Source organism: Saccostrea cucullata, unplaced genomic scaffold (genome assembly GCF_032062105.1).
Source record: "Saccostrea cucullata isolate Sc308-1 unplaced genomic scaffold, CSIRO_AGI_Scuc_v1 ctg9116, whole genome shotgun sequence".
NCBI lineage: Eukaryota > Metazoa > Mollusca > Bivalvia > Ostreida > Ostreidae > Saccostrea > Saccostrea cuccullata.
The window spans coordinates 1-20,865 of NW_026925665.1; the positions used below are offsets into that span (position 1 = coordinate 1).

Below are 20,865 nucleotides of genomic sequence, written 5' to 3' on the forward strand. Positions count from 1 at the left end.
CAGCAGCTTACTGCTAACTGTCACACATATCTGAATAATTTTTATTTTTATATTGGTATTTATGTGAATTTAAAAAAAAAACAACAAAAAAAAACAAACAAACAAACAAACAAACAAACAAAAAACAGGCGCGAATCCAGGATATTTTTTCCAAGAGGGTCACCCTGGTAAAATTAGATTGATTAAATGACCAATATGTTTATCCTATTTAATATTTATTCAATATATGAGATTGATAAAGTACATTTTTTATTTGTTTTCTTATTTGAAATAGGTAATAAAATGACTATTTTCTGCTTTTAATCTTTAAAGAAGTACACCCTCCCTCAACCCCCGGAGACAACAAAACCTTTGAAGAGAGAAAAAGGGGAAAAAAATCGTTGTTTTGCAGGGAAAGATGTTTTTAAAATAAGTTTATATTTTCCATTATATTCTACAGCTAAAAATTTCCTCAACTTAAAGATGTATATCTCTGTGTATCATAATGTTTCACATGCAAATATCTTGGGGGTGGGGGTGGGGCATTTAAAATTTGTACAGTCATGGGTTAATGTATAAACTAAACGAACTAAAACTGATCTTGGACCCTCCACGTAGAAAACGCCGATCAAACATTTATAATTTATATCTCTTTGTTTTTACCACCCCCCCCCCCCCACTTCCCCCCCAAAACGCGGTTTCGTGTTAAGTTGGTATAAAAAATGTCGTAGACATGAAGGTATGATGCATGAGAACCCCCTCTCCCCGCCGAAATAAATTTTCACATTAAGGAAAGGACTTAAGTTTACGTTTTTTTCTTGTCAAGAAATATCTGGGTTGGATATTTTTTTAACATGAGTGACCCTCTTGGAAAAAATGTTCCAGATCCGCGCCTGTTTTTTTTTTTTTTTTTTTTTGAAAATTCACATAAATATTAATATAAAAATAAAATTTATTCAAATATGTGTGGCAGTTGGCAGTAAGCAGCTGACAGTTGGCAGTAAGCAGTCAGCAGTTGGCAGTAAGCAGTTGGCTGTCGTATATGGCATTCCATAGAATACTATCATTTAGTAAAAAAAAAAAAAGTATTTAAAAAAAAAAAAAAAGGACCGTCTGAGATTCGATCCCGGGACCTCTCGCATGTGAAGCAATAGACATACCACTAGACCACGGAATCACTTTAATTGAATTCAAGTATATGCAGAACTGAAGTCACATACATGTATATATTCATGTTCTGTATTCTCAAAATTTTACACAAACCATGGTGTTTGATTTATTTAGCCTTTATTAAACAGTTCTAATAGATGTAATAAGAATATGAAGTCCGCCGAGAACCTGTTTTATACGCAATAACTCTCCTCATGCCCCTGTGCTAAAAATAGCGACATGTAATACTATAAATACTAATAAAACAAACGGGGCGGGGCACTTTGATTGGGGGGAGAGAGGTCCTAGGGAGTTTTCGTATATAATTACATTGCATAAGCTCAAAATCAATAGGGGTCTTCATTAGGCCACAGGGAGTAAAAAATTGTTACGTAAAATTTAATTGCAATAGCTCAAATGGTTCTAGAGATATCGTGTGGAAAACAAAAGTGTTATAACAGACAGAATTTGCTTATTTATAACCTTGACCTTTGACTTTTTGACCCTCAAAATCAATAGGGTTCTCCTTTAGTCCATAGGGAGTTGCTATGCTAAATTTCATTGAAAAAGCTCAAAGGGTTCTCGAGATATCGTGTGGAAACGAAAGCGTTACAGACAGACAGAAAGACGGACGGACGGACGGACAAACCCAAATTAATATCCCCCACTTTTCAAGCGGGGGACAATAATTCCATCTCACTTAGGGAAGATCAGAGTGCGTCTCCCCATATTTTTCATGCATCAATTTCAACATTTTCAAGGATTGGATACTACAGAAACTAGTGGCAGATTTCATCCAGTAGAACTCCTAAATCACCTAGGATGATTATCAGTGAATCTCTAGGATAATCACATGTATTAGTAATAAGCTACCTATACATAGTATATTAAGACCTGCAGCTTACTTGATCCCACAGTAAAACGTCCTTCAACAAATTCTACTGCATGAAATATATGGATTTTACGTACAGTATTTAAGCTCAAAAGTCCATTCAAACAATACAAATAAGGAGCAGAGCAAACATGTACCTCTAAAATATTAGAGATGGGATCAGATGCCATGGAGGGGTGAGCATACCCTAGTGACCGGTCACACCCAGCATGTGCTCATTGTCATGATCAGGAAATATCGGGAAAATCTGTTGACAAAATATCAGTACGTAAATAAATATGAAAAACGTCATATTTGACTTAAAGATAATTGTATTTGCTGTCAAGGCCATTGTATCATCCCTGGAACTTACGAATTGACTTTAAACGAGACTGTTACGTTGGTATTCTTGTGTCATCAACTTGTTCGTCAATAACTTATCTTGTTTGAGAAATTGCTCATACGTTTCTGAAGAGAAATATAAACTGAGAGATATAAACTCCATAAACAGGTAAAGAGGCATATTGCTACACATGGTACATGAGATAGGTTAACAATTGAAAAGTTAAAATCATGAGATTTATCATAAAGTTTTTGTTGTTAGGTTATCAATTACGTGTTTTTCTAGTAGAATATCTAAATCTGAAATAAATGTGTTACTTTACTTATATAAAAACATATTTTATTAAATAATACAATAAGGATTGGGCAAAAGGCAAGGCCTATGAACACCCTCTCCTTGTATACTAGGTCACATACAGATATCAAATAACAATACTTGTACATATAAATGTGTTAGACTCTGTGATACCTTTTATTTGAAGCTCGCTGTGATATATCGTGTCAACATATGAATGGAAAAAACTATTGTTAATAAATACTTCTTCATCAGTATATCTAAATGTTGAAAACAAAAAAATGCACCTCTGTGGCCTTCACCTCGACATATAGAATTTTAGGTATATCGAAGACGTTTTGTCAATTGACAATGGTTATTTCCATTCTTATGTCTGTATGCTATATTCCGGTGAGCTTGAAATAAAAGATACCATGGAGTCTGATACACTTGTTTCATCTTTTGATATTTTACATGAAAAAGACGTTAATGGTTATCTAACTAACCAAGCTTTACTCTCAGTTGATTTGATCACAAGAGTATGTTCTACGTACGAACAATTTTTAAAACGAGGTAAATTAATGACAAATTGCAAAAAATCAAGAACATCAGAAGTATCGTTTAAAAGCATTTCGTAAGTTCAGATTTCCCCGTTATTATCCGATCTTGACAAGGAGCGGTGTGACCGGTCAGCAAGGGATGCTCACTCCTCCAAGGCACCTCATCCACCTCTGATTTTTTGGTGGCCCATGTTTGCTCTGGTCCAATTTTGTATTGTTAAATGGACTTTGGAGCTTTTTTACTGTTCGTTATCTCCATATATTTTATTGAAGGCCACACCAAATGTTTTCTTCTTCCCATGTTTAGGAATTTAAATAAATTAAACTTCATATGAATACAAAACTATGTCTGCTAATAACAGATTGCAAGTGGCACCCTTTTGAATTCCAAAAGATGGTTTTGAAGACTTTGTCTCCAAAAAACACATAAATATTGGCAATCAGAAACTGAAGCATCTTCAAATATCAACTTCAGAGTATATGTGTGCACAGTAAGCTAGATTGGTTTTACAAAATAATTTTGCGAATAACCAAGGACAAGTTAATTTAGAATTCCGTTTTTATTGAAAAAGCAGAAGTCAAAAAGCCTGGACTTTATTTATTGTTGATAATGGCTGCATAAAGAGTTGATAAGACGTTGGTTTTGGTATTATTTATTTTAGTAAAGTTTTGTGATTACAAATTTTCCAAAAGTTTATCTTGGAATTTTGAAGAACCTAATCTGATTTATACCACTTTTTAAATATATTGTTGCATGATACTCCTGAAGGACATCATGCATTGGCGCCACAACAGGACGCAAGAGTCCCGGTTACAAGAGATATTCAATGTAAAATCAAAATGGCCATTGATCTTGTTGAACCCATCTTGAGATGGTTACAACATAAAATTATTTCTAACTTGTCTTTATGAAGATTTTTTAAGAAAAAATAATTATCTAAATCTAAACAGGTAGTGTAGCGTTTTGATGTGAGTTACAGTTTCAAATAGCCTCTCTCATGAGTAGTTATTAAAATAAAAACACCCGAGTATAACAGTGAGTTCGTTCAAAGTTTGGAGTGTAAAAACATGATGAAAAAGAAGGAAATTGTGTAATTTTGGCAAAATGTTTTTTCTTCGATTTTTGTACTTGGTTGGAATCAATACCTCGCTGCTTTGAGGCTTGTGACGCAATTGTTTGGATGCCTCCAAGTATCAACTCATTTACGTTCTATTTTATGCACATTTATATGTACTCTAATTCGTCTGTTTGTATTTTCACTGAATGTCATTCCCAGGGGATCTGTACATGCTTCATCCTGTGTTGTTTATTTGGACAACCCCCTAAATGGTCTGTTATATTTTCATTCAAAAATCCACCTTATGTAACTTTGCGCTCTAAATTCGGTCTTATTTTCATCTCCACGTGTTTAAGTGAATAGTTTGTGCCAGTCCAGGGTTTCCATGTTACACCATCATATTTTTTATCGTCAATTTTCCCATTTCTATAATATTTTCCATTTAAATTGCTCTGTAAGCACTTATAAAACCACCATGCTGCGTGGAATCTCTTTGCGCAACTTCCACCAAATTCTTTCACAACTTGATCATTATCAACATCTCGAGTGGAGAATTTTTTATTGTTATGTTTAATGATTCCATCACCGGCGTCTCCCTCGTAACCCCCGATATGTAATTTGTACCCATCATCTTCATCATCAACTACAAACGTGCTATATTCAGCGTATTTACGGTTTTTATCCCAGTCCGTCATCTCAGTTCTAAGTGTGTAGTGATCCTGATTTGTCAGTCGGTGTATCATTTTATTCCCGAGCCAATGTTCTCCATATACACCTACAAAATAATAAAAGAAGAGTTAAACAAAACAACTACTTTCAAGATCTCTATGGTGCGAATAGTTTGAAAGGCAAAATACAATTTGCTATTTTAGAGTGGTATTTCTTTGCAATTTTAAAATTTCTTTTATAATATAATGTAAAAAAGAAATAATAGAGTAGGGAAATGCTGGACATGATTGATATTTATTTTTGTACTAATAATTTTCCTTTGACGTACTAGCATGGAAAATGTGAAGATAAAAAACAATGTTCAATCTCAAAAATCCAGTGAACAACGCAAATCGTGAACAGGCAAAACATGGGAAAATCAAATTGTGAACAGGCAAAGACGTGGAAAAATCAAAATGTGAACAGGCAAAGACATGGATAAAACAAAATCGTGAACAGACAAAGAATGTACAAAACGAATCGTGAACAGACAAAGAAACTGTGGAAACTTCAGTACTTTGTTTATTTAAACAAAAGGTAATTTATATTCATAAATTGTAGTTTTCCTAAACGATTTGCAGGCCCAGTTCTCATTCAAGTTGGGATTGCGAATAGTTTATAGGTTCCCTGGTTACTGGAATGAAGAGTACCTTCTGGAGATGTACGTCGGGTTGTAATTCGACCTCTAAGTCTTTTAGTACAGTAAACTATATATGTACAGGAGCAAGCGTGTCTGAGAATAGGGAACAAGGGGAGAGGATCTTTGACTATACGATTCCAAGAGAAGGTCCTTTCATCGTTAAGTAATATAAAAGAACACCACTCTTAACAAATTCAGATAGTACATAAGTTATATCTTATATATTGTTGTTCTTTGTCATTAAGCTATATCTAAAAAAAATGTTTGCTTGTTAGATTGTTTGTTTGTTTTTACCCAGCCATTCTTTTGAGAACTCAATGTTTCAATGTTTTTTAAATAGATTTGCGAGTTGTTGCTGGATACGTGTGGACTATGACCACCAGGAGTGATATCCAGCAACCTAACACCAGTCCTGTCACAACAGGGAAACCATTGTACACGTAAGACTCATCATCTTGTTTTAATATACAAAGTAACAAGAGGCCCATGAACCACATCGCACACCTGAGCAATGTGGCTAGGAAAAAAAAGCAAAAGTCAATCCAGTTTTGAAAAACTTGAATACATGTGGTCACAACCAACCCGTAAAAGGCAGAAGGAAGGGTGATTTGAGTTAACTTGAACCTACAAAGGATGCTTACATATTTCTTAGACTTGCTGTGGCTTTTTTGCCCTACAAGTCTGTTCTTTTATTTATGCCCCTCCTTATCCCCGGGCGTCATGATTTGAACAAACTTAAATCTACTCTACCTGATGATGTTTTCTTATAAATATGACCAATCATGGCTTTTTTGTACTTGAAAAGAATATTTTTAAAGAATTTTCCTATGTATTCCTATCTTAAACTTTGATACCCCATTGTGGCCCCACCCTACCCCCGGGGGTCATGATTCGGACAAACTTTAATCTACACTACTTGAGGATGCTTCTATATAAATATGAACAATTATGGCTTTGTTGTTCTTGAGATGAAGATTTTTAAAGAATTTTCCTATATATTTCTATGTAAAACTTCGCCCTACCCCTGGGGTGATAATTTTAACAAACTTCAATCAATACTACCTGAGGATGCTTTCCAATAAGTTTCCTCTTTCCTGGCATAGTGGTTCTTGAGAAGAAGATTTTAAAACATGCCACCAAATTTTCACCATTTCATAATTTTCTCCCCTTGAATAAAGGCGTGGCCCTTTATTTGCACAAACTTGAATCCCATTCCCCCTAGGATGCTTTGTGGCAAGTTTGGTTGAAATTAGCCAAGATGTTCTGGAGAAGAAGTCGAAAATGTTAAAAGTTTACAGACGGACTACAGAAAAATTGTGATCAGAATAGCTCATTTGAGCTTTCAGATCAGGTGAGCTAATAAAACTTGGTCTAAAATGAGCTGATAAGATATTTGACCAAAGTCTGGTGTTACTGTTACTGTAGACCTTTTACGAGGGCTTTTCAATTAATAATGTCCTCAGTGATTGGAAAGAAATGAAAAAACCCTTTTCAATGAATTATTCTTAATGATTTCAACTAAATATTATCATTTAATTAAAGTATATGTCTGTAACATTTTATCCAATTTCTGATTGTTTTTAGAACACATTTTTGAGTATGGCCTTTCGTATACTGGAATATGACAGATCATATGATTTTCTGTACTTGTTTCTTCTTCCTGAAAGGTGTTTTTACAAGTTTAGGAAATGAAGACAAAGGTAGAAATGATCTGGTGAATATTGTTGGTATGAAAAAACATTTTCTTTCTATTTATCCCCCAAAATCCTTGACTCTTCACGGCCTGAGTGAGGGTTTGGATGCTGTCATGAAGAAATTTGTTTCCGGTTCCTTCCTCTCACAAACTTTTCGATTTTTTGTTGTTGCTTTCTAGACTTCTCTAGAAATTGAACTGCCTCCCCGAATAAGAATTTGAACAACAAGACCACTAATATTTAAATTAATAGCATATAAATTGCTTTTTTTTTTTTTTGCTTTTGCAATTCTTTGCTCTTCTGAAGTCTCTGCTGTTTTTGTCAAGTGTATCATTTTGTAAATTTGTTTTGAGGGTTTAAAGCAATGGATTCAAGTTTCATTGTCTGTTTGAATTTCAGACAAACGTGGATAAGTACATTTTTTTGGTTTTTTAGATAATTGTTTAGATATTCTTACACTTTGTCGTTTTCACTCATTTTTCAAAACATAGGGTGACCATTGAGTATTTAGCTTTTTACTGTCAAATGTTTCTTTAAAACATATTAAACTAACCCCAAATTGATACCTATGAAATTTGCTATGTGTCTAATAGTCAGTCAAACATAATCAGCTATACTTTATTGATTTTTTGGAAATAGTACATGTACATTGGTTGTTGTAAGTCCTTGTCGTCAAGAACGGTGTTGTATAGTAGTTTTTCCCCCATAGTAGCTTTCCCCCCGGAAAACTGGCTATATAGTAGTTTTTCCCCCTAGGGAGAAAAGCTACTACATAGCAGATTTTCCCCCATAGTAGGGTTTCCCCCTAACGTTTTTGGTTTAGATTTTTGAAAATTGTTTATGGAAAGCTGATTAGGCTTTAAATCGATGTTTTGAACAGTGACTGAAGTACGTTACATATATGTACTTGCATACATTAATGAACGAAAAAGTGTTTATTGTCAACTGTATAAACGTAAAGAATTTATCATACAGGCAATTCATCGAACTACTTGGATACTATATTTAAAACTTAAATTATACAACGTACATGAATTATATATTTCAAATACATGTATACACGTGCTATGAATTTAAGGACTTTTTTTCCCTTTTTTAACTAAATTTAATTTTTTATGTGAAACAAAATCTTCTGACATTGTCTTTGTTATAAACATGTGTCAGCCAAAAGATCCATAGTGCACGCTGATAGCGAACGCGCTTATAATGAATATTGACGCTTACAGCAAAGTGATTTTAATTCCCAATGACTTTAAAATATATTGTAATCGTAACAGATATAACGAATTACGGTTATAACAAAGCAAAATCCTTCATCCCTGGCACTTTGTTATAAGCGTGTCTTACCGAACTTTTATGTTGTAAGACGCCATATTAAATTCAATAAAAAAACGTGTAAAATAGAAAGGAATAGTTAGTGCCAATTTTATTAGATTTAACTTTAAAGATTTAGCTTTTTTATTGTATTTACAATATATTTCTTCAGTAAACACACTGTCCCCCCCCCCCCCCCACCCCGCCCTTTCATTGTTTTGAAAAAGAAGTCCCAGGTTTGTGGACTAGACTAAGGAAAAGCGAATGTTCCCAAATAATTATTTCAAAGTATAATTATTTCGATAAATCAGCAACTTTTGAAATTTGTATTTATTTAAATGCAACACCATTTACCTGAGCCAGTATAAAGATAAGATAAAGAAATAGTTAATAAAATAACTTTTTAACTTGCATATCTTCATTTGTTTTCTTTTGTAGTAATTCATGATTTTTTTTATAGTGAAGTTTTTACGTATTAGGTATCAACCATGGAGAAGTTCATCTCAGATGTAGTTTTGAGGTGAAATAGGCTGTTTTTAGGACTGCAGTACATATGTATATGGATAATTGATTTTAAAGAAGTGTAAACCAAATATTTATGCAAAAAATACATACACATGTATATATCCAAAAACACAAAAATATGTACGGCTTTTTTTTCAGAATCCAGCAGCATTTGGATAGGAGTTTCAGAGTTATTAAAATTTATGTAGTAAATTAACAAAAAATGACCTAAGACATATTCCCAGGTAAGTTGGTAAAAAGTGACACCCTGCGAAATAATTATGTTGTGTTTATACAGCATGGATTTTTTTATAAAGGGAAAAATTCTGGTGCGCTCCCTTTCCGTTCTGAAATTTCTGGATCCGCCACTGTTGTATAAAAGTGTTTGAGGGAGCGTTGCAGGAACGACAACTTGTATTACATGGTAACTTTAAAATGGTCATACATGTAGAGGCGTGTGTGCGTTCTAAATTCCTGTTAACCAATACTTTATTTAATGAAGACAACACTCTTCTCTTCATTAACTTTCAAGAAATTCAGAGGTTGTTTCTAACAACACCCCCGCAATTTATTTATCATATGTTACCGTTTAAAGCTTAATGGGGTTTTAGGAGACCATCTATAATGATCTCCTTTACCCTTCAAGAGACACAGTAAATCATAATCATATTTTACTTTTATAATATTTGTATCATAAATCCAAAGTTTAAACAAAAATAGGAGTATAGCTAAGTTTTGACAAACTGTACTACACTGTAAAGCTAGCAAAGAGTGCAATATGTAAGTGCCGAAAAACAGATTGCATTAACTTATTTTTATTTACATCGTATACAACACTGAATCGGGACATGCTGAGGTAAGGAATATGTTTTTTCCCGAAGATTCTGTCAAATTAAAATCCTCGATCTACAGAAAATCCACTTCTTGGAACTTAAGGCCACATTAATTTATGTTTTCTGCGCATACGTACTATCAGGAGGGAGGCGCGAATTAGGCCAGACAATAATTTTTTTTTTTTTTTGGACATAAAATTAGATTTATTAGGTTCTGAAATCTGCCTATTTTTAACCTAATAATTTCATGAATTGAACAAATATTCACGAGCCATGCAGAGGTTTTCCCCGTTTTTGCGTCACTGTGCCTCCTTAAGGTACTTCACATATACAGGTAGTATTAAAACATGCTCGAGGATAAGAAATCCGTAAGATATAAGTAGTATAAGGAGCCTGGATGGCTGGGTCAACTGAGTGCACTTTTGGGCTGAGGGGGATAGGGGGTTCAAGGGAGTGCACCCTTGGGGGGGGGGATAGGTGGGTCAAGGGAGTGCAGCCCTGGAGGGGATAGGGGGTTCTAAGGATAGCCGGGTCAATTCAGTACATATGTTGCATCATCTTTTTAGATCTATTGCATCATCTTTTAGATCTGTTGCATCATCTTTTTGATATCTATTGCATCATCTTTTTTTATACTTGTTGCATCATCTTTTTAATACTTATTGCATCATCTTTTTTTGATACCTGTTGCATCACCTGTAAGGGGGGACCGTGTGCAAAAAATATACGATAGACCTACGTTTTCTACTGGGGGTATAAATGAGAAGAAAAATCTGGTCCTTTCTTCACAATCGACTATCATGTCAACCCTGATACACACTCACTCTCTGATTTTAGATGGGTATGATTGTTTAGTACGATGGGCACAAAACCACCAAGAATCTCTACCCCCGGAGGCAGAACAAGTATTTCAGGAAGCGAGCACTATCATGGAAACCCTTCAGGATTTATGGTTACAATGCCTAGCCTTATCACATCATGCGACGACCATGGGGAGACTAGCTACCATACATTTTCTATGTCGACATATGAAAACAATTCTACCCCAGAAATGGTACGGACTGAACCTGACCCCTTATTTCGGAAAGCCTTACAGTTTCCTGACCCATCCCCAAGCGGTCAAAGTGATTTTATTGTGGCAGGACATAGATGCGATGGAGAAAGTATGTATTCAATACGGAATGAAATACCTGGAAATTTCACACAGGCTAGGAAATCCGTGACTTTTAATACCAGCCTCAATCAAATCTACGAATTACCCCCCGAAGACCGGAGAAGTCCCTGGATGGCCCTAATAGCGGATCGAATAAGATTTCGGAGGAGAATTCGACAGTTAGAAGCATTGTTAGTTTATAAGAAATAAATTAAAAAAAAAAAAAATACTATATCAGTGTTATGTTATTTTTATGACTTCATCTTTATACAGTCGGGTTCGAGATCGGCGGCCATAGCGAATTTCGGCGAGATTTTACCCCAGTGAAAAAGGCTTGTAATCTACCCTGTAGGTCGTTTAAAGTTGTTTCACATTGTTTATAATTGTGATTATGTTATCCCTCATCTATATGTTTCATGTCAGCTATGCTAAATAATCCATTTCTGTGTAATTTGAGAAAATGTTTTTGTCATGTGCTTAAAGTATGGTCTGCTATTCATGTCATCATTTAAAAGTAGATCTTAAATAAAATCTGTCTTTTAAATAAAATACATTTTTTACAAATGACATTTAATATGATTAGAGTATAGGAATCCATATATATAAGAGATATTATTTTTGCATTACATTTATAAGAGGCATTGTCTCATGTAATTTCATAATAACACAAATGGGTTTTATTTTTCTATACAGTCCTCAAACCTGGAAGATATGTTTTGTTCCTAACCAATCCATTCTCTAAGTGAAGTGAAGCGTGCTGGCTGCCCAAATTCCTTTGGGAAATACACAGTGAAATAACTAACATAAAAACAAAAACTTGAATCTAAAAAGAAGTTTCAATATCATTTTAATTTATTTAATCATTATTAAGATAATTATTTTAAATGTTTTATATTTTTAAAAAATGGATAAAAAACATCTGATAATGGAAATCAATACCATAAAGATAACAAGTTTTTTATCTTTAGTGCTGATGAATTTCTGAATTTTCCATTTAAATATTTGACATTATATCACAGGGGAAAAGAAAAGAAAACTACTTGAGTGTTTCTACTGACCCCCCACCAGAGATCTGCTTATGAGTGCATGGGGATTGCGGTGGACCTTCATCTCCTGTTTAAAACAGAGTATGACAGATAAAAAGGTACTTTTTTTTAATTTTACATCACATGAAAACACATACAATTAATGATGAAGAATGTACACATGTTTTTCATAAGTGTGTACAAATTGTTCAATATAATGTCTATAATGAATCCAATTTCCTCGGGCTAGTCCACACCCAATCTTGTAAGGAAAAGCATAAGTCTGGTAAGGTAAACTTTCCCCCATTTCTTGTAAACAGGCTTGAAACCATTGCTCTCTGTTTTGTGGGATATCCTGATAAGTGGAAATTCTTTTAGATCGGTGACTTGCTTTTCCATAATCCCATTGAGCTAATAAACAAATGACCACAGGAGTTTGTGAGGGAAACACCTTAATAGTGCCTGGAATTCCTCTATCTTCTTCTACGGCTAAATTTCTAGTCCCTAGAGGTCTTCGAGTGGCATAGAGATTAGCTTGTGGGAATTTCTCTGCAATACTTTGACTCAATCCATGAGCTTTTATAGTTAAACAATTACATTGATGAACAATAGCTTCTACCTCACAGTTGAGTAAATCACCTTGTATCTCCTGGAGACTCATGATGTAAAATGAATCTATTTTTTAAAAACACCCTTGTTTTTATAGAACAACAACAACACAATAAAAGAAGTTTTTTTTTATTCAGGTAAATCTACAATCTCTTGGAACTAATTCTCTGTTTCTCACATCAGGTTTTAAAACTCCATATTCTTCATAGTCACCTTGTCTATAAAAAGTTCTTTCCAATTCTGGGGTGCTGTAAGACATCTCAAAACAGGTTAATTTATGAATCTTTCTGTACATGTATCTCCCTTGAACTCTGTTTTTCATTTGAATGAATCCTCTCACATGATGAAGTTTTCCAGTTTCTGGATGCATTTCTTTTTGTAAGATCAAGTATTGATAATCACTTCCAATGATTTGATCTACATCTTCCTGTCTGCACCCAGTTAAATTAAATATATCCAATTATTGGCTATTCTACCTCTGTCTTGTTTTAAGTAAGCAATATATCCATTGCCTGTATTTTCTTTCTGTTTGTTTTGATAATGAGCCTTAATATCCTCCAAGAGTTTATTTGGTCTTATGTTTTCTTTTTCCTCCTCCTGAGGTTTATATTCTACAGGATGTTCTTCCATCAAGGGAGGTGGTATAAATACTGCAGGATGTTCTACCATCAACGGAGGTGGTATGTTATCTTTTCCTCCCTCCTGTATAAGTAACCATTCAGTTTCCTTTAATCTAGTGTTCTGACTCATTTCTTTACTGGAGGTGTTACCCATAATGAAACCAGTCCACAACTGAGGTGTGTTTTGTACCATGTTTACTATTTATACTTTTTTTAAAAAAATTGGATCAATTTTTATCAATCTTTAAAAAACCCCTCAACACTTTTTGTTTTGGTGTTTTGAAAAAAAATCTATGGTTAAAGGGAGATAATCTATTTTTTAAAAATGACAAAAAACCCACAATTTTTTTTCTTTTTTTATTGAGATCTAACAATAAATAACAGTTCAAATCATTTTTATTTTTTATTCACATCTTGACCAGCTCACATTCTTTAAGAACTTTTTCTTCCTAGCTTCTCTGGCTGCAATAGCTTCAGGTTTCTTCCAAGCTCCTATCTCCCATTCTATCCAATCTCTGGGCTCCAATTCCTTATTTCTCTCCTCAGGTTTCAGAACACCATATTCTTCATAGTCACCTCCTTGCTTGTAAAACATACTTTCCAGTTCTGGGGTACTGTGAGACATAGCAAATCTGGCAGCGATATGAAGTCTGCACATAGTCAGTCCTCCTTCTGGTTCCTTCATTTGAATGAATCCCCTGATTTGATGCAGTTCTCCTGTCCAGGGATGTCTTTCCTTTTGTATAATCAAATACTGGTAACCAAAGAAGAAATCGTCTTTGTTGCTCAGAAACATGTCTATATCTTCTTCTTCTTTAGGCTCTTTAATGGTGAAAGTCCAATTAATGGCTATCGGGTAACTTCTGTCTGGATCATTAGGATCCTTCACAGGCTCATCCAGGGGTAAATATTCATTCTTAAGTTCCGGATCCAAGGTTTTCAACTCTATTCTTCTTTTTGTTTGAGGAGCTTCGTGATCCCCCTCCATAGGTTCCGTCATTCTCTTTTCTAATAAGGCAAATTTATCTTTATCCATCTCCATGTCTTCTAATATTCTAGGAATTCGTTTGCCAAACTGTCGTTCACTCAACCACATGCCCCACCAACTGAGGAGGATCGTCTTTAACACCTTGTTTTTATACCCCTCACCTTGAATTGCATCATCTTTTTATAGTTGTTGCATCATCTTTTTATATCTATTGCATCATCTTTTTATACCTGTTGCATCATCTTTTTATATCTATTGCATCATCTTTTTATATCTATTGCATCATCTTTTTATACCTGTTGCATCATCTTTTTATATCTATTGCATCATCTTTTTGATATCTATTGCATCATCTTTTTTATACCCTGTTGCATACTGAAAACACTAACACATAAATAATAATAAGAACACCGATTTTTTTTTTCATTTTTTATTAACAACAAACAACAAACAACAAACAAACAACAACAAACAACTCATTTACAATACATTTTGATAAAAACATTGACATTTTTGTCCATGACCCGTAGGTAATTTATGATAAGTGTTTTTAAACCAATTCGCTACATATCTGTCCCTTTGTAAAGCCGTACTCTGGTCAAAGGGGAATAGCCACTCGTCGGTTTTCTTTCTTTTCTTGTCTCTTTGATGTAAATAATACACGCAATATTGTCCACACACATCGGTATTCCAGTCTTGATAGCGATACGGATTATAAATCCATTGCTGAGCATGACGCTGGATAAAATCTTGAATTTCTTTTTGTAAGGGAGGAAATCCATAAGAATCGAAATATTCCACCACGGGATTGCTCACATATAGACACACCCAATGTTCTCCAGGTCGATCTTGAGGATCCGTATTGACCACGACAGCTTTTTCTCCAGGTCTTAATTGATCCGGTAATAAATCTACAGGATACACGCCTCCAAAAGAACTCTTGAATTCTCTGGATAAGACTTCTCTCAATTGTCCCGTATCCATTAGTAATCAATGCTCACTTCTCTCTGTTTGTTAATTTCTAATAAGTTATCGAATTCTGCATACACCACACAATTGATGGTGTTAACCGTATTGTTGGTAAACTGCACTTCTACTCTCAGATTTCCTGTTTCTATGATGTGGAATTTATCCGATTGCGCTTCTTGATCTTTAGTGAAATCCCAGCCCCATAGAGTGTAGCCGCTTTTATACTCTTCTAGGGTAATGTCCGGAGCCCAATCTTCTCCTAATTTTCCCAGGGCTTGATACAGACTGAGATAGGATCTCAAATATAAATCCTCGTTGAAATGAGGTTCAAAACAACGAGTACTCATGGTCTCTCCGTTGATACTGACATCTAATTTCTTAATCCCAAAGTTTTGGAAATGAAAGGGATTTTTAGTTTTATCTCCGTTGAAAGCCGCATTCTCCACAAAGCCTAAAATGAGACGTTTAGGCATCTGACCTTGAAACAGATGATCCGTAATCTTAGACTGGGTCCCTATGGGGATGGTAAAGGTTTTCACTTCCACTCTTCTCAAGGGATATTTGGCTCTGTGGGTATTCAAACTTTGATTAATGGTATTCATCATGACTGCTGTGGGTTTGACTTTTCTCACCCACAAGATCATACTCAATATTTTCACTTTTCCTGTACTTCCTCCTTTGATCATCATGTAGAAAGAGGGTCTAGCTCGATTAAATCGCAAACGGACGTCCACTCCATTGGGTAGAAATCGATCTTGTTGAAACAAATCCAAATGTAAAGTATCCAGCAAACTGATTTTCTTACTGTCAGCAATAGCTTGGTGTCTTTTTCGGAATCCTTCGTTTTTAGAATTAGCCGGTAACGCTGTGAGGATGGGTTGGTTAATGGTCACCGTGTCAGCCCCACCATCTTGACCCGGAGTTACATCAAAGGTTTTATTTTGAGCTACACCAAGAGCCTCTAACCCCACTTCGTCCATGTGTCCTGCCGTATCTTTTTCCCACAGACTACAGGCCCTCGTCTGTGTCTTTAAAGTTCTGGGTCGGTAAGACAATAATTTCTCCAGATAAGCTTTGTAAGGATAAGTATCCGTCCCTGGGGTCACTATTTTTCCATTCAGACTGACATCGATTTCCGTAAACATGGAATGTAAGATATTATTCACGGGACTGGAAGTGCTGTTCGCCCCAGTCAGATTACTTCCATCGTCTTTGGTAAATTTACATACCATTTGAACATAAGTTTGAGATAAATCCAGATAGTGATCTCCTTGTCCTTTGATTTCAAATTCGATGGGAGCGGTGTCGGAATCTAAAGTACTGGAAATGGGGTAATATTCTTCCCATTTCGAGTCTTCTAAAGCAATATTAGTCGGAGGGACTTGAAACAATTCTAAATTGTTCATCCCACACGCACAGGAATCGGGCTGTAACATGATGTGTCTACTAGGATTCAGTTTTCACAAATGAACCTTCTGTTCCCTGGACTGTCCTATTTATACTCTCTCTCTCTCTCAGTCAAACACATCTAAATGACGTTTTCTTTTAGGAATTCCTCCTTGTTTTTTCCTTTTTCTCTTAGGACCCCCTCGGGCTAACAGGACTCTTCCTTTCCCTGTCTGCTTTCTTCTTCTTCTTCTTCCTTGACCTGTTTGTCCTTTTTTCTTCTTCTTTTTCTTTCTAAAGGGTAAAGAGACTCCTCGATTGAAAGCAAATAGACCTGTATTTTTGGCCGCATTGAGTCCGTGGGTTAAAAGAGCATTTCTGATGTTTTTTCTTTTTCCCACCACATCTCTGCCTATCTTCACTCCGGCCATGAGGGCTTGTTGTTTCCCATGTTTGAGTAGATCTTTGACAAATCCTCGACCTTTTTGTAACCCCATGGCTAACTCGGCCGCGTTTTTTAAAGTCAAACCTGAGTCTGTGCCTGGTAGGGGTATGTTAGGGACTGCTGCCGAGAGGAAGTTTAAAAAATTTCCTCCTTTTTGAGGTTTCATGTGAGTTTTTAAAATTCTACCCAATTTGAGTAATCCTGTAATAGGAGTTCCCGATAGATTATCCAAGGGAAGGGCTCCCGCCAATGCAGAGATGATAGAACCTACTGCTCCGCCTTTTTGACGTAATAAACCTTTATGATAAGTCCAACTGTGTCCTCTTTGTCTCAGTAATCCGGGATGATACTGCATGGTTCATGTCTCTTGTTCAACTGACCTTTATATCCTCGGGGGACTTCCTTTTATACCCTTTTACGGCTGAATACAATACAGACAGCAGACCAGACAAGCCACCACACCCAATAAGATGGAACACAATAACGGTACATTCATCTCAGTAGACTTTTCTGAAATGAAGTTTCACCACTGATTTGCCACTTACAAAGGGCATGGGAGTCCCTAAAGGAGTCATGATGTGAATCTCAATGGTATCGAAATGTTTTTTACTTAGTTTCAAATATTCCGCTCGAATGGGTTCCCATTTGGCTTGTTTTGAATCCTCCAAATGAAATGTACAAGGCACCACTCTTAAGAGTTTCAAGGCATTGGATCCTACCGTCTGGGGTTGAATCAAGTCACAATAGACATACATGGATTTCAGATTTTCATATAAATCCACAGTATTGTTTCCCAAGTAACTAATGTTGATCCATTTGGTCATGTTTTCTGTATCGTTCTGAAGAATGCCCCCCCCCCCCTTTTTGCGCAGAATAGTTCTCGAGAATTACTCAAGCAAATGCGAATTTTTCATGATACATGATTTGGCTGTCGGACTCTAAAAGGAGCAAAGAATCGGATCTCTCTACGGCGCAAAAAATTAGAACAAATAGTTCCACAAAATCTTGATTTGTTTTCATTTATATTTTTTCCAAAGAATATTTTGTAAATCATTTTCACCAAACGTACAGAATGAAAGGTCCTTTTGTACGATTTGAATAAAAAGGGTTTGGAGTCTGAAAGGAAGGGCCCAGAAGCTCAAAATCGTATTAATTAACAAACTTAAGAACTTTTAATCCATTATGAAAGGAAATAATGTTTTAAAACATAAAAATATTAATCTAAAAATAACTTAAAGAATATAGGGGGCCAAAATTTTCAGTCTTTGATGTCCAATTTCTGAAATTGGGACATAGAGTACAATTTTTTTCTAAATCATTGTAGTAGAAAAATATTTAGACTGATGATTCTTATTGAATGGCCACTATCTCTCTATTAGGGATCTATGAACCCTAAAACAAACCATCTCTGAAATCACAAAAAAAAATAACGGAGATGTAAAAACAAATTGGTAGCATTCCTCAGATCTTTCGTTTGAAATAACGAAAATGTGTGGTTCTTTAATTATCGTCTGAATAATTATTAGATTTGTAATTACAGGGAGGTAGCATCGTTTTTCAAAATGGAAAGGGGGCATCTGAATATTTTTTGAAAAGGAAAAGCAAAGAAAAGAAAAAAGGAGCGAAAACTGCCAAAATTGGGAAATGCATTTTGTGGTGTCGGGGGAAGGGGGACTATTCCCTCTCTTTTTATCCAAAAAGTGGGGCACAACCAGCATTTAAAAGAAAGTTTCTATACTAATCTAACAGAAAAGGACTTTTCTTTAAAAAAAAAAAAAATGGGACCACCCCCCCCCCCCCCCCAACGAGATTGGATCTAGTTGTCATTACATTTTTTTTTCTAGTTTTTGTTTTTTCAAAGACTCAGTTGAAGTAAAATAATCACCTCCATACACGTGAAGCATTTTTCCGTTATCTTTAATCTGTCTAGTAGTATTTGGCACAATTTTTTGTTGGTCGTGTTAATAAAAAGTAGTGGGTAGCATACAGACGAACTTAGAGGAACTTACAGCAATCATAATATTCATTAACATTACCAGCATTGGAATCAAACAATAAACTTAAAAAATTTGTAAGATCTTGCAATATTGAAATACTGAATCAATGATTTACCATGGCAACAGGAACTAATTTAAACAAAAGTAATGTTACAAATGTGGGGCTTCAAATTTACTTTTAATCTCTGTATGTGTCATTACACGTTACCAAATTTTTATACTGCCAAAATTTTTGGACTTGTGTATCGCAGTACGTGGCAGATATCTTGTTGTAAAGGGTATACAGGAATTCGATCCCGAGTGACATGCCTTGAAATATTCTGGTGGCTGAGAGCAGATGTCTCAGGACATTATCCGATAACTTTAATGATATATGTTAACTTGGAAATGTTTATTTTCAATAAAAAATCTAAGGTTTATGTGTCGTTTTCTCCACAAATAACCAGGTATATAATCCATTTTTTTAAACATAAGAAAGGACAACTCTCATTATGTTCGAAAAAGAAAGTTTGGAAGCGTATTATTTTTATTTTGTGGATTTGGATTATTTTACGGCTTTTTTTCCCGGTGTTCTCAAACCCGTTAGCAAGGATTCAATGCAAACCTTACAGGCTAAATAAGCATATTCTGGAAAAAAGCAAACACAACTTCGTTTTGTTAAATTTCATCATAACAATTGCAAAAACTGTCTTAACGCATTCATGTTCTCCAATTGGTTATTTTGCTATAAATTCTTTATTTATTTGAACCTTGTTATATCATTCTTTTAACACTGCAAAAAGTCAATCGATCAATCAACCAATCATAAATCAATCGATTTGGCACTGTGAATAATTTCATTTCCTTAGAAAAGTAATGTGTGCGCGCATGAGCATATGCAAAATTTATTTATTTTTAGTAAGTTAGACTTCCTTCCTTCATTCCTTCCTTTCTTACTTACTCATTTATTTATTCATTTATTTTGCAGTGTTCATAAGAAATGTCTTCTGAAGCCTAATTAAAATATATTTAACAAGAGATGTTTGTGAAACACTTATGCCCCCCTCCACCCCAAATAATTGGAATTTTTCTAAGTCCAAGGGGCATAACTCTGTCAAAAATTGCTCGATCGTACCTAAAATAGAACTTGACCTAGATATATTTAAGATAAATCTGTATATCAAATTTCATTTCAATATGTGCAACCTCTGCGAAGAAAATGAACGGAAACTGTTGGTGGACCGACAGACAGACAGCAGCAAAGCAATATGCCCTCCCTTCTTCGAAGGGGGGCATAATAAGGAAGATCACAAAATGTTTCTTCTTTCGAGGAGATCACATTCAAATTTCTACAAATTGAGGAGCCGTTTGCAATACATCTGTACCTAACCTCCATTTTCAATTAGCCCTAATGGAACTAGTACATATCAAGCATCTATTTAACATTAGACATTATTTTTTTTAAGTGATAAAAATAAGACTGCAGGGACATATGAATTTATTTTGATACATGCTTCCTTTTCCCTAAAACAGTTATAAATTCAAACAATTCAAACAAGAAAACTATATCATGTGTACCACGACCCTCCTCTGAATTAACACATTTTTTAAAGGAATAGAAAGTTTTTTTTTAAATAACTGATGTGGATCAAATTTGTTAGAACTGGTATAATAGCCATGAATTAAAAGTACAAATATAAAAAATAGGGGGCAACAACATAAAAAATTCGGTCAAAACACCTTAACGAACCTGACGCCTCTTGCTCAG

General features: G+C 35.0%; 2 protein-coding genes across 2 annotated transcripts; both read right to left on the reverse strand.

Moving 5' to 3' along the window:
* Positions 1 to 4,535: 4,535 nt before the first annotated feature.
* LOC134269552 (angiopoietin-related protein 7-like) lies at positions 4,536 to 12,765 on the reverse strand. Its single transcript, XM_062751752.1, has 2 exons — positions 12,402 to 12,765; positions 4,536 to 5,008 (listed from the first exon to the last, which is right to left on the reverse strand). The coding sequence occupies exons 1-2, from the start codon at positions 12,763 to 12,765 to the stop codon at positions 4,536 to 4,538; spliced, it is 837 nt and encodes a 278-aa protein (XP_062607736.1).
* A 2,539-nt stretch (positions 12,766 to 15,304) lies between these two features.
* On the reverse strand, positions 15,305 to 17,173 carry LOC134269553 (uncharacterized protein F54H12.2-like). Its single transcript, XM_062751753.1, has 2 exons — positions 17,078 to 17,173; positions 15,305 to 16,717 (listed from the first exon to the last, which is right to left on the reverse strand). Exons 1-2 carry the CDS (start codon positions 17,171 to 17,173, stop codon positions 15,305 to 15,307), a joined length of 1,509 nt encoding a protein of 502 aa, XP_062607737.1.
* Between the last annotated feature and the right edge of the window lie 3,692 nt (positions 17,174 to 20,865).

Coding starts and splice junctions, on each gene's coding strand:
- LOC134269552 (XM_062751752.1), bottom strand. CDS start 12,765: ATGAGTCTCCAGGAGATACAAGGTGATTTACTCAACTGTGAGGTAGAA. Junction 5,009..12,401: donor TTTACAAGAAATGGGGGAAA/GTTTACCTTACC, acceptor ATTATTTTGTAG/GTGTATATGGAGAACATTGG.
- LOC134269553 (XM_062751753.1), bottom strand. CDS start 17,173: ATGGGGTTACAAAAAGGTCGAGGATTTGTCAAAGATCTACTCAAACAT. Junction 16,718..17,077: donor TGAAGATAGGCAGAGATGTG/GTGGGAAAAAGA, acceptor ATCATGTTACAG/CCCGATTCCTGTGCGTGTGG.